Here is a 17,784-nt window from a genome sequence, read left to right on the forward strand (position 1 = left end):
CCATCTGCCACGTTTGAGCAAGACAGCTTGGTGCAATGCCCCTCCCCCCCCCCACTGTATCAAGCAAGGAGGACCACACCTCTGGGCATCTCCGTGCCCCACCAACCTATACCGGACATAACCCACTGTTTTCTCCAGAGTTAGCCCCCGCTTACATTAAATCCAAAGCTATGACATCAACAACATAACAAAACAATTTGACATAACTGGTATGACTATCTAACATAAAATACTAGCGCTACCCATGGAACAGAAATGGTATGACTATCTAACAAGAAATATTTGCACTACCTGGGAAGATATATCCCGAAACGACTATGTAAACTGGGTGTGGGAGGGTGGGGATGCCACTGCTGCTCCGAAAATGGCACCTCGGACAATGGCCAAGTCTTTAAGTTAGGCCCGAGCACCTTATCATAAGGTGCCCGGAAGTCATCCCCCAATGGCGCGAGCGATCACAGAGGCCGAACTTCCGCGAGATTCCATGGGATTTGCCACCGCCGGAGCGCCGCACAGCTCCCACCTCCCGGGAACCTGGCTATAAACGAACTGGCCAATGGCCAGGGAGCGAAGGGCCCTGGCTGGCAGCCAGGATACTCCCCCCATTCACCCCACTCTCTGCCCCCCTTCCTACCTCAATATGATATGAGTCTCTTTGATATTTATCGTATCCGAGCCGTGTAAAATCCATGCGGTATCTATCATCACGCAGCCCTCAATCAGCCATCTGCCACGTTCGAGCAAGTCAGCTTGGTGCAACCGGCTCACCCCCCCCCCCCCCCCCCCACGCCGCATCCAGCAAGGGGGACCACACCTCTGGGCAGCTCTGCGCCCCACCAACCTGTTGGCGGTCTTCTTATACCGGACATAATCCACTGTTTTCTCCCTAGTTAGCACTTCCAGCATCACACTGCCGTGCCACCACATCTTGGGTATCCCGCCACTGGCATGAGGTAGTTGATAACTTGCCTCATGACCCCGTATAGGCTCAGATGCTCAGGCACACATCCAACTCTTCCTGCAGGAAGTTATTAAATATGTCCTGCCTGATATCGGACAGGTGAACCAGATCATCTCGATACAGCCCTTCACATTGTATATTGGCCCACTTGTGCCGGATCTGGCAACCCCCCAAACTTGTATGCATGCACTGATCTGCCGATTCAGCTTCTGGTGCTCCCTGTTCCATAACTTCGAATCGCTCCATTTTTTAGTGGTATGATATCTGACCATACCAAGTAAGTGTGCTTGAATAGAGCGGCTATCAACTTGAGGTCCTCCCTAATAGCCTTCAACAGCTGCCTGGTGGGTACCCTGCCCAGGTCATTGCCGCCCAAGTGAATGACAATGACCTGCAGCTGAGCACGAGGAGCTGCGCGATTCTGCATCAGTGTCGACAGTTGTTACAATTATTTCATATGTACCTTGACTCTCACAATATTCTATACCTTAATATTCTACCTTGACTCTCACAATATTCTATACCCTTCTCAATTCGGATTCAGGAAACGCCTAAACACAGAATCCCTCCTTCTTTCTTTAATGGACAACATCCTGATGGGCCTTGACAAGGGTCAATCATACCTTCTAGCCCTACTCGATTTTTCCACGGCGTTCGACACGGTAAATCATTCCATCCTCATCAACCGGCTAATGGAAATAGGCATCTCTGGCTCTGCACTGCTCTGGTTTAAATCCTTTCTGAACAACAGGCACTACAAAGTTAAAATAAACGACAAAGAATCCCACCCCATTCCTTCAAAACAAGGAGTACCACAAGGTTCTTCACTTTCCCCTACCCTGTTCAATATATATCTACTCCCTTTATGCCAGCTACTCAATAGCCTCAACCTCACCCATTTTATATACGCGGACGATGTGCAAATCATAATCCCCATCTCGGACCCCATCTCCTCTACTCTAAATTTTTGGAACAACTGCTTACACGCCATCAACCTTCTTCTCTCAAGTCTCAACCTGGTCCTAAATACATCCAAAACGGAACTCCTGGTTATCTCCCCTGGCGATAACAACCCCTTCGCCAATAATGCAATTATCCCACTAGCAAGCCAGGTCAGAGACCTTGGGGCCACCCTTGACTCTAGAATGAATTTCAAAAAGTTCATTAACGCTACAACCAAAGAATGCTTCTTCAAGCTACAGGTCCTGAAGCAACTAAGACCTCTCTTATACTTCCAGGATTTCCGTTCAGTGCTTCAAGCCATACTGTTTTCAAAGATCGACTATTGTAACGCTCTACTACTCGGTCTCCCCGCCTCTTCTACCAAACCTCTACAGATGCTGCAAAACGCAGCGGCCAGGATCCTTACAAACACACGTCGTAAGGACCATATCATACCAATCCTAAAAATCTTACACTGGCTACCCATCCAATATAGAATACTTTTCAAGGCTCTCACTATCATCCACAAATCCGTCTACCAGCAATCCACACTCCAATTCACCATCCCTCTCGAATTACATACTTCCGCAAGGCCGATCAGAACCGCCTACAAAGGTTCGCTCAAGGCCCCCCCCCCCCCAACAAATCCTCGGTCCACAACTCTATTCACAAGCGAGCACTTTCGACAGCAGGTCCGCTCCAATGGAATTCGCTTTCCCAAGACATATGCCAGGAACAATGCCATCTCGCCTTCAGAAAGAAACTGAAAACCTGGCTGTTCGCACAAGCCTACCATTGAAGGAACCTCTTTCAACCAACACTGACTCTCACCCTTCGACCTCTCCCTAATCCCTCTCCCCTCCCCGTTTCCCTGACCCTGCCCTGACACCCCCCCCCCCCCCGCTACTCACCTCCCCACCTTTTCTCCTCCCACTGGACATACCATGTTAATAATCGCCTAGGATAAATCTCTGTTATGTCTCACTAATATATTGTTTTTTGTTGATTATATTTATCACTCTCCAGATGTTATAGTTTAAAATCTGTCCTGTCTTCCATCTCCCATGTTTACGCTCCCTGTTTAATGTAACTTTACCTTCTACCTAGATGTTAATTGGTTTCCCCTTGTTCTATTGTAAACCGGTACGATAAGACCTGGTCTTGAGTATCGGTATAGTAAAAGAATTTAAATAAATAAATAAATGTAAAATACACATGTGAATTTTTAAAAAATTGGTAACTTATACATGTTCTTCATTAAAATATACACATGTACTGAAACATATTTGTGTACTTTGGGGGAAGAAATATGTGTATTTCATAAACACTTTGGCTCCTGTCACTCAGTTTATAAAACACTAGCATGAATGTCTATGAGCCCTCTTAAGAGCGCATTTTGTGTATCACAGAGAGTTTTGAAAGTTAGGCTCGAGGAGGTTCATATTCAACTGCTCTTTGGTTTCGCTGTTTAGCCAGATAAACTTATCTGTCTAACTAGCAGCGTATATTCAGCGGCGCAGTCAGGATGTTGAATATACCCAGCTAACTTTAGGACAGGTCAGCACCATGACCAGAGTTACCCGGATAATTTATCCAGTTAACTCCGCTTCTCCCCAAAATGCCTCCCACCTGCTCCCAGAAAGCGCCCGACATCCAGCTAAATTCTTGTTGGATAACTAGTTAGCCGGCTAGAATTTAGCCAGACAAGTCGCTGAAAATGCCTTTTTTGTCATTTAAGTGGATAACTTTTAAGTTATCCATTTAAATGGCTTTTGAATATGAACCTCATAATGTTTATTATTTTTCTGTTCCATTTTCCCAAGTAGTTATTTCTACTTCACAGTAAGTGTTTCTCCTGGAGGCAATAGGGTCCCCGCTGCACTCACTGAACCTGAAGAAGATTGGGCCAGACAGGTGCCAGAAAAATCTATAATGTCTCCGCAACAATTTTATGTCTTTAGCAACATTAAAAGCCAAGTTTCCACTATCTCGGTATTACATGTATTAAATATATAAAAAGGGATAATTGTTTTTCAGAACAGATGCTGTTTCCATAACAAAAGCCTCAAATAATAATCAATTATTTCTTTTTATTTATTTACTTATTAATAAAAAGATTATACCCCACTCAATCCAACATTCTTGAAAGAGAACAATACAATTACAATACAAAACAGGATCAGCATGTATGCAAGACCTTAAACACTCAGATATAGGAACCTAGACAGTGTTCTTTAATAGTAACATACTTAAAAATATCCACACACTAGTCCTACTTTAAATGCTTTCAACCAACGTTATCTAGTAACTGTTATCCAGGTCATAATTGTAATTGTGTCATACTCTATGGGGCCGATGCAAAAAAAAAAAAAGCACAAAAATCAGGTGCTGAAAAGTCAGCGCCCGCTTTCTTAACATGCACATGGCGCCCGCAATTGGGGCGTCATGCTATATTATAATTAGGGAGTCCTCTGGTTATGAACACCGATACCGATAAACTTGACATCGGTTTTCATAACTGCAGTCCACCAGTTATGAACTCTTTCGCGCTGCTGACGCCGTAGACGACCCAATTCTCGCCTCGTCCGCGACCGGCTCGATGCATTCGGCGTGGGCGACCCATCAGGGTCCGAGCCCGAACCCACGGCCTGCCCAAACATGGCCCCGAGCCACCCGAGATGCTGACAGCAGACCGGCCCCCCCCCCCCCAGCGTACCTCACATCCAGCCGGGAGGACCTTTAAAGGTGGGAAGCAAGGCCCGAACCTCCTCTTTCGCACCACTGACGCCGTAGATGACCCGACCGTCGCCTCCTCCATGACCGGGTCGACGCGTTCAGTGTAGGAGACCAATCGGGGTCCAAGCCCAAACCCACGGCCTGCCCGCACATGGCCCCGAGCTGCCCGAGACGCCAACAGTGGACTCCTCCCCCCCCAGCGCACCTCACATCTGGCTGGGAGGACCTTTAAAAGCAGGACCCATTTCTCTGGTGTCTTGCGACGGGCGTCTCGCAACAAAGGAGTGCAACTAAGGGGCCTGCCTCTTAGTGTGCCTCTTTGTGCTGCTCCTTTCTGCTGCTCCAACCCAGACCACAACTCATCATAGAGCTACAAGGGACTAAAAACATCTAAATCCACACAATCCAGTTCTTACCAATAGCTTGCTCCTTTCCACTTCTATTCACCCCTCTCCATCCCCACCTCCTGCGACCTTACAAACCTGTACACGTGCCCCATACCTACCACTCACTGCACCCCGCCCCTTCTCAGACCTTCCCTCTCCTTCTGTCTTGATTACTTCACCTCCTCTTTACTATCTCATGCCATAATTTCTAACACCTCATTGCCTTCATCACACAACAGACACACACCCTCAAAACATGCTGACCCACACTATACCCATTCTCAAACACTTCAATTGCAAACCCAAACCATCCCTCCTAACCCACTCCTACCCTCATCCTAGATCATTACTACCCATTACCCTTTTCCCACTCACTCAATTCATCAGCCTCACAACCTTTACCCTCCTTCTCTTTAACTCTCAATCTATGGTCAAAAAAAACACTCATTCTCAATGATATACTCCTAGATGAAAAGCCTGACATCTGTGAAATAACCGAGACATGGCTTAAGGAAACTGACACATGCGATAGCAAAAGGGGCGTGTTTTATGCTAATATAGCATTTATTGCAATTTGCACTAATTACCTGTGTGAAGAGCTAAGTTAGCACAAATTGTGATACCCTTTTCAGATTCTGTGATAAGTGCTGACCTGTTGTATTTCCTGCATTCAACCACTGTGGGACCATTAACAATTGGGGGGGAGAGAGAGAGAGAGAGAGCAAGCCTGGCCATGATGTCATGGCCCATAGGTAGGTATTTGTATCCCTAGGGTAGGCCCACCTAGTAACTCGAGGTGGGGATTAGGTAAGAGTGTAGGGGGTTAGGGGCTACTTTGACATTCTACGTGACACCTACGAACAGAACAGTGGTCTCTTGTGAAGATTTGATGGCCTTCGGAGTGAGGAAACTCACTCCAAGATGAGATTTGGGCAAGGTTCTCTCAAGCTAGCTTGATGGACTCTCTACCTGTGTAACATCAAGCTAGCTTGAGAGAACCTTGCCCAAATCTCATCTTGGAGTGAGTTTCCTCACTCCGAAGGCCATCAAATCTTCACAAGAGACCACTGTTCTGTTCGTAGGTGTCACGTAGAATGTCAAAGTGGCCCCTAACCCCCTACATTCTTACCTAATCCCCACCTCGAGTTACTAGGTGGGCCTACCATGGGGATACAAATACCTACCTATGGGCTATGACATTATGGCCAGTCTCTCTCTCTCTCTCTCTCTCTCTCTCTCTCTCTCTCTCTCTCTCTCTCTCTCTCTCTCTCTCTCTCTCTCTCTCTCTCCTGAAATAGGCCTTACAGGAGACATCACAAAGGGCAATGAAACCTTACATCACAGCAGCTAACGCAATTCAAAGAGGTGTAGTTAAAATCAGTGTTATGATAGCTCTTCACAGACAGGCTAACCCCTAACTCCTCCTATTTTCTGAATTTGCATTGCACCATACGATATGGTGTGATCGCATGCATTAAACACGTTTTTGCATGCGTTAACGGGGCTTTTCGCATGAGATAAGCCCTTAACGCATGCGAAAACGCCATATCGCATTTTGATAAATGACCCCCTTAGTCAATCTAATTCTATATCATTCTCCATTAGACTATACCTTCAAGTCACTCTTCTACACTATATCACTGGTCAAATTTTTGTAATATATGTAAATTATGTAAATATAAAGCCTGCTCTTACCTTGTTACCTTAGAATTTAAAAATGTCCATGCCATGTTATCTAATATCACTTTTCCAAAACATTATATGGTTTAAACTCAGTTCCCTGTAAAGCATTTGTTACGCTACATTCTCGTTCAATGTGAACCGATATGATATTCCCAACGAATGTCGGTATATAAAAAATATTAAAATAAAATAAAATAAATAACGCAGCCGGCCAGTTATGAAATGCGGCCAGCTGAGTTGTTTTTGGGGTTTTTTTTAAACTTTTAAAAGAAGTACAGAAAAGCAGTTTTTTCTGCTTTTCTGTACTTCTTTTCAATGCACTCAGCTACTAATGTTTGCTCTAGGCTGGCATTAATAGATGAGCGATAAATCTGCGTCTGAGACGCACATTTATTTTTTTGCATTTGGAGTGAATGAATAATAGCCTCATTCACATGCATTTGCATGTGATGAGCGCTATCCAATTCACTCCGTGTTGGTCACGCGTTAAATAGGCGCTAATCCCCTTATTGCATTAGGGGATGGATTAGCGCCTATTTAACTCACGTCCAACTGCGGGTTATACAGTGCGCTCAGCTGAGTGCACTGTATTACATCGGCCCCTATGTGAGAAAGAGAAAAGAATAATGCTCAATAAATTCAGGCCCTTCAGAATACAGCAATTTTTTTCTCACAATGATTATGTGAGTTTTTAGGAGGGGATTCCTTTTATTTACCATAAAAGTTGCATCTGATGACGTCACTTTTGATAGGTTTTCCAGAGTGCCAATGTCTAAGTTCATCAAATGCTTTTCTTTTCACCAATGACAACACTGCAGGATCATTGCTAGGAACAAAAAGAAATATAAAGAAATCAATGCCAGTGTGTGTCTATCTTGCAGTTTATTTAATGGGAAAGGTATTAAAGTCATCCATATACCTTCAGGACAAAGTATTGTTTAACCATGTTAGTCTACTTGAATATGTATTACTGAGGTCAACAAACAAGTTGTGGTTGATAGCTTTATGTTGGATTAATTTAATACACCTGTGGCTAGCTTTCAAAAGCTATGCTCTCTTCAGCTCTGTGAAGACAACATAGTTACACTGGCTTTAAATAGTCAACTAGGCATGAGGCTGTCTGCATATGCTAGGAAGTTACAGGTTATATTACAATTAAAGCCAAGTACAGGGATGGAAAGAGTTCAAGAGGGATTAATAGACATGGTAGAGACAGTAAAACTTTACAGCTTCAAGAGGGTCCAAATTTGATAATGGATGAAAAGACAATGTCCTTATTAAATCCTTCTGTGTTTGTTCCAAAGTATTTCATCATCTTAATTTCAGATTGTGAGGTTGTTAAAGGAGTGATCTTTTTTTGAGAAATGTATGCCTACTGTGAAGTCACTTTATTCCTCTCTGTAATGTGTTATTTTATGTCTGTAATGGTTAGCATAGTTGCTTACCTTTAACAGGTGTTCTCCCAGGATAGCAGAATGTTAGTCCTCACAGATGGGTGACATCATCAGATGGAGCCCTGTCATGGAATCATTTTGTCAAAGTTTCTAGAACTTTGACTGGCACACTGAGCATGGCCAGCATGCCACTAACCCTGTGGCCACAAAGGTTCCCCCTTCAGTCTCATTTTACAGCAAAACGCATGAGTGAAAAAATAAAATAAGAAAACATAATTGAATCCAACTCCGCGGGGTGGCAGGCGGGTTTTGTGTACTTTTTCCCAGGACAAGCAGGATGGTAGTCCTCACAGATGGGTGAATAGCAAGCTGGAGGCTGCCTTGGAATATAGCGGGACAACCAGCACCCAAAAAGGTGCAACAGGCGCAACAACGGGGGTGCTGTTGGTAACAAAGGGGCAGCCTGAAATTCACAGTGGGCCCTAGGTAGGAAGAGTTGGGTTCTTACACTGGAAACAAATTTCGTAGGACAGACTGGCCAAAGACGCTGTCCTATCGACCAGCTTTGTCCAGACAGTAATGGGCTGCGAAAGTGTGGAGAAAGCTCCATGTCGCGGCCCTGCAGATGTCAGCAATAGGTACTGAACGGAAGTGAGCTACTGACGTTGCCATGGCCCTGACTGAGTGCGCTCTCACTCGTTCCTCAAGTGGAAGGCCTGCTTGCTGGTAGCAGAAAGCAATACACTCTGCTAACCAATTAGATAGGGTCTGTTTGCCCACCTCAACTCCAAGTCTGTTCTTGTCAAAGGAAATGAAGAGCTGGGAGGACTGCCTGTGGGCTACAATGCAGTCCAAGTAAAAGGCAAGCACACGCTTACAGTCCGAGGTATGCAGAGCCCGCTCACCTGGTTGAGTGTGAGGCCTTGGAAAGAAAGTGGGCAACACGATGGACTGATTTAAGTGGAAGTCAGTTACCACCTTAGGCGCAGTACCGATCATGGAGGAATCTTGTGTAGGGTGCATAGGTCACCAGGGCCTGCAGCTCCCTGACCCTGCAAGCAGATGTAATAACTTTCCAGATTAGGTGTCTGAGTTCGCAGGAGTGCAGGGGCTCAAACGGAGGATTCATGAGCCATGCTAACACTACGTTGAGGTCCCAGGCCACAACCGATGGACGTAGTGGAGGCTTAAGCTGTAGCAAGCCTCTCATGAAGCGTTCTACAAGGGGTTGTGCTGATACTGGGGTATCCCCTACACCTTGATGGAAAGCAGAGATGGCACTCAGGTGTACTCGGATGGAGGCCAGATTCCGAGAGGTGCCAGAGGTATTCTAGGAGTCTCAGTGTGGGGCAAGAAAAGGAATCAAAGCCCTTCTGCATGTACCACAAGGAGAATCTCTTCCACTTAGACCGATAAGACTTCCACATAGAAGGCTTTCACGAAGCTACTAGGATTTGCGAGACAGCAGAAAGGTCGAGGGGTTGTAGTATTAACCTTTCAACATCCAGGCTGTCAGGGACAGGGTCTGGCAGTTCGAGTGATGCAATTTGCCATGATTCTGTGTAATGAGGTTGGGTGCCGTGCCCATACAAATGGGTTCCTGGACAGAGAGGTCACGAAGAATGGGAAACCAGACTTGGTGTGGCCAATAGGGGGCTATGAGTATCACTGAGCCTCGGTCCTGTTGTAGCTTCACGAGAGTCTTGCTTATTAGCAGAATCGTAGGGTACGTATATAGCAGACCTGTGTTCCAGGGATGGGCGAAGGCATCCATGGTTAGTGCTCTTCGGTCCCTGGAAGGGGAGTCCTTTGCACAAGTTGGCTTTGTGTGTCCACCAGGCGAGGAATAACTAAAGCTGGTTGGTTATTCGGACAATTGATGGGAGGGGCTAAGTGTCTTGGATCCACTGAGATCTCAGCGTCCACTGCATGACTCTCATGGGTAGGTGGGCCACTGGAGTGACATGGACCGTTGACGCCATATGACCTAGCAACATGAGTAGCAGGCAAGCAGAGACTGTTTGCTGGCAGCGGATCGAGCTGGCTAGATTGGACAGCGTGATTGTGCATTCGTCGGGGAGGAACGCCCTGGCCACGGTGGTGTCTAAGTCTGCTCCGATAAAGGACAGTTGATGCGATGGGGTCAGGTGCGATTTTGGATAATTTAACAGAAAACCCAGCGACTGGAGAAGCCTTATATTGAGGCGGAAGGAGTGGCGGACTCCTTCTCTGGACGGGCTTCTGAGGAGCCCATGTGGCATAACTGCTGTCATGACTGCCAGGCACTTGGTGAATACTCAGGGCGCTGAGGCGAGGCCAAATGGCAGTACCCTGTATTGAAAGTGCCGGCATCCCACTAGAAATCGCAGATATTTGTGATAAGGAGGAAAGATTGCAATGTGGACTTAAGCATCCTGTAGATCTCGAGAGCAGAGCCAAGCCCCCTGTTGAAGGAGCGGGAACATGGTGCCCAAAGACACCATTCTGAACCGTTCTTTGTGGAGGAACCTGTTTAATGCCCGAAGGTTGAGGATAGGTCAGAGGTCACGGTCTTTTTTGGGATTAGAAAATATCAGGAGTAGAACCCTCTTCCCTGATGAGTCCAGGGAACCAGTTCTAAGGCTCTGGCACACAGAAGGGTTGAGAGTTCTGTCGCGAGAAGTACTGTGTGATCGTCCAGGCTCCATGCTGGGACGGGCGGGGAGTCTGGGGGTACAGTCAAAACATTTAGGCAGTAACCGTGGGTTATGATGGACAATACCCATCGGTCAATGGTAATTGGGCACCAATTGGTGGCGAAGTGACTGAGGCGGCCTCCCACTGGCAAGTTGGGTTGTGGGTTCAGGGGGTGGGTGACTGCTGCTCTCAGGATAGGAGTCAAAATCTAGCTGCAGGTCCAGCTTGGGGAGCTGGCTGCGCTCTAGGAGTCCTCTGTTGACGAGTTTGGCCTCTCTGAGGGGACTGAGCCTTCCGAGCCCGAGATGCAGAAAGGTGGTACCTACGTGGCTTGTAAAATTGTTTCCTAGTGTCCTTTCATGAGCTCCTGTGGGCTCCGGAAGGGGCATCTGAGGTGAAAGTGGATAGCTGACACAGGGTTTCATGATGATCCTTAAGCTGGGCCACTGCGTCCTGGATCTTGTCCCCAAATAGATTTTCTCCTGTACAGGGGAGATCAGCTAATTTGTCCTGCACCTCTAGGTGTAGGTCCGAGGCTTTGAGCCAGGCCCAGCCGTGGCACTAATTCCAGCTGCCGAGACTAGTGGATACTGTCTCGAAAGAGTCATAGGATGATCTGACCTCATGTTTTCCCGCCTTCAATCCTCTCTGGAGGATGGAAGCTAAGCACTCTTGGAATTGCTGTGGTAGGTTTTCTGAGAATTCCTGGACTTGCTTCCAAAGATTCCTGTTATATTGGGTCATGTAGAGTTGGTACGCTGCTATGCGAGCAATTAACATCGATCCTTGAAACACTCTGCACCCTAAAGCATCCAGTGCTTTCTGTTCCTTTCCAGGAGGGGCAGAAGAGTGTGAATGGGATCTTTTGGCTTTCTTTTGGACTGATTCCACAACCAATTGGCTCTTTTGAAACCCCGGGACTTGTTGTACTAGGTATATGGCATCAGTCTTTCTACTGAATGGCGGTACAGTACTTGGGTGTTCCCAGAGGCAGTGCAAGAGGTTGAAAAGAACATCGTGCACTGGTATTGCCATTACCTCTTTTGAAGCATCTACAAATTGTAAAACCTCCAACATTTTGTGCCGAGCGTCCTCCTCCGTTACAAGTTGTAAGGGAATAAATTCAGATATCTCCTTGACAAAACTGGCAAAGGAGAGGTCCTCCAGAGGGGAACGATGCCTTTCTTCCATGGAAGAAGGCTCCGAGAGAAATTCCTCAGAAGCTTGTGAGGAGTGGTCAGAGGATGCATCGTCCCATGGATCATAGGGAGTCTCCCCTTCACCAACCAGACCTCCAGATGGAGGGAAAACACCAAACCCGAGAGGGCAGAAAGGCAGCACCGATGGATGGTGAGGTGGCATTGAGGCAGGTGGCACCAGCCTCGAAGGAGGCAGCTGTTAGGGTTTGTGGGTATGTGGGCCCTTGGCCCAAGTGCGAGTTGTTACCACCTGTGGGGAGGGGCCCCACAGGTCCACACCGTCCGGAGGTGAGGTCAGACACAGCAGGCAGCTCTGGGTGAAGGTTATAGAAAGGTACCGAGGAGCCAGGAGGATACCTCAGTAGAGAGGCAGGCTAGAGGCAGTACCTGAGCAGGGAACCTGAAGAGATCAGAGTCAGACAGGCAGCAGAGCGGGAGGCTCAAGACTGGCCATGCAGGAGGTACTCCAGAGAGGCAATCCCAAGGGGAGGAGCTGTGCAACATAGAGGGTGATGATGCAATGCTGTAGGCCAACCCACAGAGCAGGGATGTCCATGCCAAGCCTCTACTGGTGACGTATGCACAGCCCCGAAGAATGGAGTAGTGCTGGCAGTCTTGATACAGTATGTAGACGCAACCCCAAGGAGCGGGGAGGCGTTGACAGTCACAGAAGGCAGGAGACACTACCCCAAAGATCTGGGAAGCTCTGGAAGTCACTTGAGTAACACGTAGGCGCAGCCCTGGGAAGCGGGGAGGCGCAAGTAGCCCTGTTGTAGAACTCACGGACTGTAGAAGTGTTCCAGGGATGGTCCCAAGGAGCAGGAAGCCTTGCAGAGTGGGACCCAAGAGGCATGGAGCCAGCCTGAGGAGCTAGGTAGGCAAAGAGATTGGGTCCCCGATGCGCACACTGGCCCCCGAGGAGCGAGTACCAGACAGGGTCCTCGTCCAAGCCCAATAGCGTAGTCACAGGAACATGAAGGCAGTAGTCGTGAGGTGTACAGAACTTGTTGCCACATTGGCTAGCTGAGGGCAAAGGTGGAGCTTAAATACAGAGACCTGATGACATCATCAAACAGGGATGCCCCCGAGGTTCCCACCAAAGAGCCTTCTAAGGAGGGCCCGGTAGTACGTGCATGTGCCTAGGAAGCCCCGAAGTCGACATGGGTGATGGCGGCGTCCAGGCTGCCAAGAGGAGTCTAGAGGAACGTGGCAATGGAAGTTGGCCCAAGCCGCGAGCAGACCCAGGGAGGGCAGGAAAGCGGTGCAGAAAGTGAGTATGAGCGGTTGCAGCCATCTGCGACCAACAGGCATAACTGCCCCCCCCCCCCCTTAAGGCCCCTCTCCGGGAGCTTGGGCTTTTGAGGATGCTTGGCATGGAACTGTTGAATGAGATCCTTGTCCAGAATATTGGCCATGGGTTTCCAGCTGTTCTTTTCATGTCCACAGCCCTCCCAGGATAGGAGGTACTTCTATCTCCTTCCATGTTTCCTGATGTCCAGGAGATCATGGACTTGGTAGGTGACATTAGCCTCAGAGGATAATGGTAAGGGATTTGGTGGTTTCTTCTAATATCCAGAGAGAATCAGAGGCTTTAGCAGGAACATGTGAAAGGCATTGTGAATCTTGAGTGAGGAAGGCAACTGAAGTCGGTAGGTCATAGGGCCCAGGTGGCGTAGCACTGGGAAGGGCCCAATATACCTAGGAACAAAGCATGCTGAAGGCAACTTGAGACAAATGAATTTGGTGCTGAGTCATACCTTATCCCCAGGTTGAAACTGGGGTGCCATGCGATGGTGAGCATCAAATGCCTTTTTTGACCTCTGAGCAGCCCGTTCGAGCAGCTGTTGGGTATTTAGCCACAGTTGGTGTAGTTCTTGAGCAGTCGCTTGCGCTGCCGGAGATGCAACGGACAGCGGGAGAGAAAGTGGTGGCAAGGGTTGGCGCCCGTAGACCAGCTAGAAAGAAGAAGAACTAGTGGGTGTGGACATATGATAATTTAATGTGAACTCCACCCAAGGCAGGAGATTGGCCCAATCATCCTGCCGCAGGCTCATGTAGGCTCGCAAGAATTGGTTAAGAATTCTATTGGTCCTCTCAGTTTGGCCATTGGCTTGAGGGTGGTAAGCTGAGGTGAAATCTAAGGAAATATCAAACTTCTTGCACAGATATTTCCAGAAACATGCAGTGAATTGAACCCCACGGTCTGAGAGAATATGTTTGGGAAGGCCGTGGAGCCGGAACACATGCTGAAAAAACTGTTTGGCCAGCTGGGGTGCTGTTGGGAGACCATGTAGAGCCACAAAGTGCGCCATCTTAGAGAAGCAGTTGACAGTGACCCATATGGTGTTGTTCCCAGTGGAGATGGGCAGATCCACTATAATATCCAAGGCGATGTGGGTCCAGGGTTCACTAGGACTAGGAAGTGGCTGCAAGAGTCCCCAGGGCTTCCCTGCTGGAGGCTAATGACGGGCGCATGTAGGACAGGATTCAACATATGCTTGGGTGTCCTTTCAATAGTAGGCCACCAATAGTATCGTTGGAGGGTAGAAAGAGTCCGGGACTGGCCTGGGTGTCCGGAGGTCAGAGAGTCGTGGGCCCATTGTAGAACCTTTTGTCACAGCGGACGAGGAACCACAGTCTTCCCTGGTGGCACAGGAAAGGTGGCAGACAGGATGACCTTAGCATGGTCTATGATGTGCTGCGGTGTGTCAGGCATGTCCTCAATGACGAATGACCGAAAGAGGGCATCAGCGCGACCATTCTTACTGGCTGGACGGTAACGTAGTATGAACTTGAATCACATAAAGAAGAGGGACCAGCGGGTCTGGCGGTGGTTCAGACGCTGAGCTTGATGTAGATACTCAAGGTTTTTATGATCCCTATATACGGTAATCTGGTGTTGTGCCCCTTCCAGCTATGGTCACCATTCCTCAAAGGCCAATTTAATGGCCAGTAGTTCTTTATCTCCGATGGCGTAGTTATGCTCCGCTGACTCCTACTCCGACGTCGGAGGCGTCGACCTCAACCACAAATGGGCGTGTGGGGTCCGGATGGCAGAGACAAGGTTCCATAAGAAAGGCGGCCTTGAGGTTCTGAAATGCCATCATAGCTTCAAGTGACCACTGAGAGGGATTGGCCCCTTTGCAAGTCATGGAAGTGAGTAGAGCGGTCAGAGTGGAATAATGGTGAATAAAAGAGCGATAGTAATTGGTGAAGCCAAGGAATCTCTGGAAGGCCTTGAGGCCTGTAGGTTGAGGCCAATCACGGATGCTCTTCAGTTTCTGGGAGTCCATTCTAAACCCCTGGCTAGAAACCACATAGCCCAGAAAACGGATGATCTCTTGTTCGAAAGAGCACTTCTCAAGCTTGGCGAATAGTTGGTTCTCATGCAGCCGCTGAAGGACTCGAGAGACATCACGGCGATGACTTTAAAGGTCTTGGGAGAAGACTAGAATATCATCAAGATATATGACTACGCAGTGGTATAGCATATCTCTAAAAACCTCGTTCATCAAGTGATACCACTTTGAATACCTAGTGATGCCATTTGGGTGTGTTGCACAACCCAAATGGCATCACTAGGTATTCGAAGTGACCTTTGCGTGTGATAAAGGCAGTCTTCCACTTGTCGCCCTCATGGATCCGGACCAGATTATAGGCTCCACGGAGATCTAATTTTGAGAAGATCTTGGCTCCTTGAAGCCTATCGAAGAGCTCAGAGATGAAAGGCAGTGGGTAGCGATCCTTGAGGGTAATTTCATTCAGGCCTCTGATTTGATGCAGGGGTGCAGGGAGCCATCTTTTTTCCCCCTGCAGGGGACTTGGAAGGATGGATGAACCCCTTGGCCAGGTTTTCACGAATGTATTCTGACATGGCTTGGGTCTCCGTCTGTGACAGAGGGCAGATTCTGCCCCGTAGGGGCTCTGTATTAGGTAGCTGGTTTATTGTGCAGTTGTATGAGCGATGAGGAGGTAAAGTATCCGTGGCTTTCTTAGAGAAAGATGCTTTCTCAGAGAAAGATGCATATTACGGTGGAAGGCCAGGAAGAGAAGGTGCGGTTGCCATACAAGGAAATTGTGATACATGGATCCAGGCAGTTCTTGTAACAAGCAGGACACCAACGAGAGAGCTGTAGGATGGCCTAGTCAAACTGTGGAGTGTGCTGCTGAAGCCAGGGTAGCCCCAAAACTATGGGATTGATGGCCTTTAAGATATGGAACGAGTTGGTCTCCACATGCAAGGTTCCAGTGCGTAGTTGGATGGGAGCTGTAGTGTGGGTAACCTCACCAGGGAGAGGTTCCCCATGAGGAAAGTAGTAGGGGTACCGGACAATGGATGGTAGGAATCTGCAGATGTTCTGTGAGTTGCTTCAGAATGAAGTTCCCACCAGCCACGGAGTCCGCCAAAGCCAAAGTGTGGAACTCCTGATTGTCCATTTTTATGGATATGGGAACGGTCAGTGGAGGAGCAGTAAAGTTAGGCCTAGAAGAAGTCCTCCACCAGATCCTAGGACCGGAAGTTTCCCGGACAGACTAGACACGAGGCAATGACATGACCGGACTGGCCGCAATACAGGCAGAGGCCAGACTGTTGTCGACAACGACGTTCCTTTGGTGAAAGTCTACTCCTACCCATTTGCATGGGTTCCTCATCCACTGGGTTCTGCGGTGGGTTGGATATAGGAGAGGAAGAATGTCGAGCTCGGGATGGTCCTGGGGTAGACTTCTGGGATGCTCTAGACTCCAGAGAGCATTCTTGTAGATCACGGTCAATATGCCCAATAAGGTCAATCAGAGAGTCCAAGCAGGAGGGCAATTCACGGGCTGCCAGCTCATACTTAATCAGAGGACTCAACCCTTCAAGAAATATGGAACGTAGGCAGTCGGAGTCCCAATGTAATTCTGAAGCAAGAGTTCAGAATTCAATGAGATAGTCCATTAAAGGGAGAGAGCCTTGCTGAAGATGAAGTAGAGATGATCCAGACATGGCTCGTCGACCAGAGTCTTCAAAAACAGACCGAAACAGGGCCAGGAACCCTGGAAGATCCTGAAGGACAGGTCTGCTTGCTCCCAGAGAGGTGATGCCCAGGCCAGGCCTTACCATCCAAAAGGGCCAGGATGTATGTGGTCTTGGTGATCACATCTGGGAAGTTGTTGCGTCCGTCGGTCTTCGACGGCTTTGCCCTGTTTGCCTCACCTTATTCATGGCTCCTCCCGCTTACCTGGGCAAGATGGCTACCACCGCGTCTACAAGCCGACATCTCTGGTGTCCCTGGAATGGCTATGTGCAGCCTCCCGCCATTGCTCCTCCCAGGTACCTACTAGGTGCACGTGCACGCGCAACCCACGTCTTTGTTCCACCCTTGGTGCGAACCTCGAGGGTGTTCCCTTATTCTAACATCACACCATCCGGGTATATTATCTTCACTAATTTGCTAGCTCCCCGAGTTAGCAAGAACTCAAATACGTTCCTGTCTACGCTACTCTTCCACTTCTGTGCTGCCACAGGAAGCTCTCTCTCTCTGCCCTTTGGAGTACATGCTAACCTGGGTACCCGCTCTTCGTGGGCCTTCTGCTTTATTTCAGGTTCCTTTCAGGGAACAGATACTCGCTCCTTGAGGGCCTGTTCTCCCTGCCTCAGTGCCTGTACCTTCTACAACAGAGCTTTCCAAACTTTTCATGTTGGTGACACACTTTTTAGACAAACATAATTTCGGGACACAGTAATTCAGTCTACTAGCAAACCAGAGGTTAAAGGTTAAACGAACAAAATGTATTTCAACAATTTATGTATGTTTCCTTATATA

At 48.1% G+C, this 17,784-nt stretch overlaps 1 protein-coding gene across 1 annotated transcript in view; it reads right to left on the reverse strand.

The window, feature by feature from the left end:
* The window catches only part of DDX60 (DExD/H-box helicase 60), a 444,355-nt gene that overhangs the window by 344,495 nt on the left and 82,076 nt on the right, over nucleotides 1–17,784 (reverse strand). The window contains 1 exon segment of the mRNA XM_029604155.1: nucleotides 7,425–7,534. Within this exon segment, the coding sequence (XP_029460015.1) occupies nucleotides 7,425–7,534 (110 nt within the window).

This window comes from Rhinatrema bivittatum, chromosome 1, assembly GCF_901001135.1.
Source record: "Rhinatrema bivittatum chromosome 1, aRhiBiv1.1, whole genome shotgun sequence".
NCBI lineage: Eukaryota > Metazoa > Chordata > Amphibia > Gymnophiona > Rhinatrematidae > Rhinatrema > Rhinatrema bivittatum.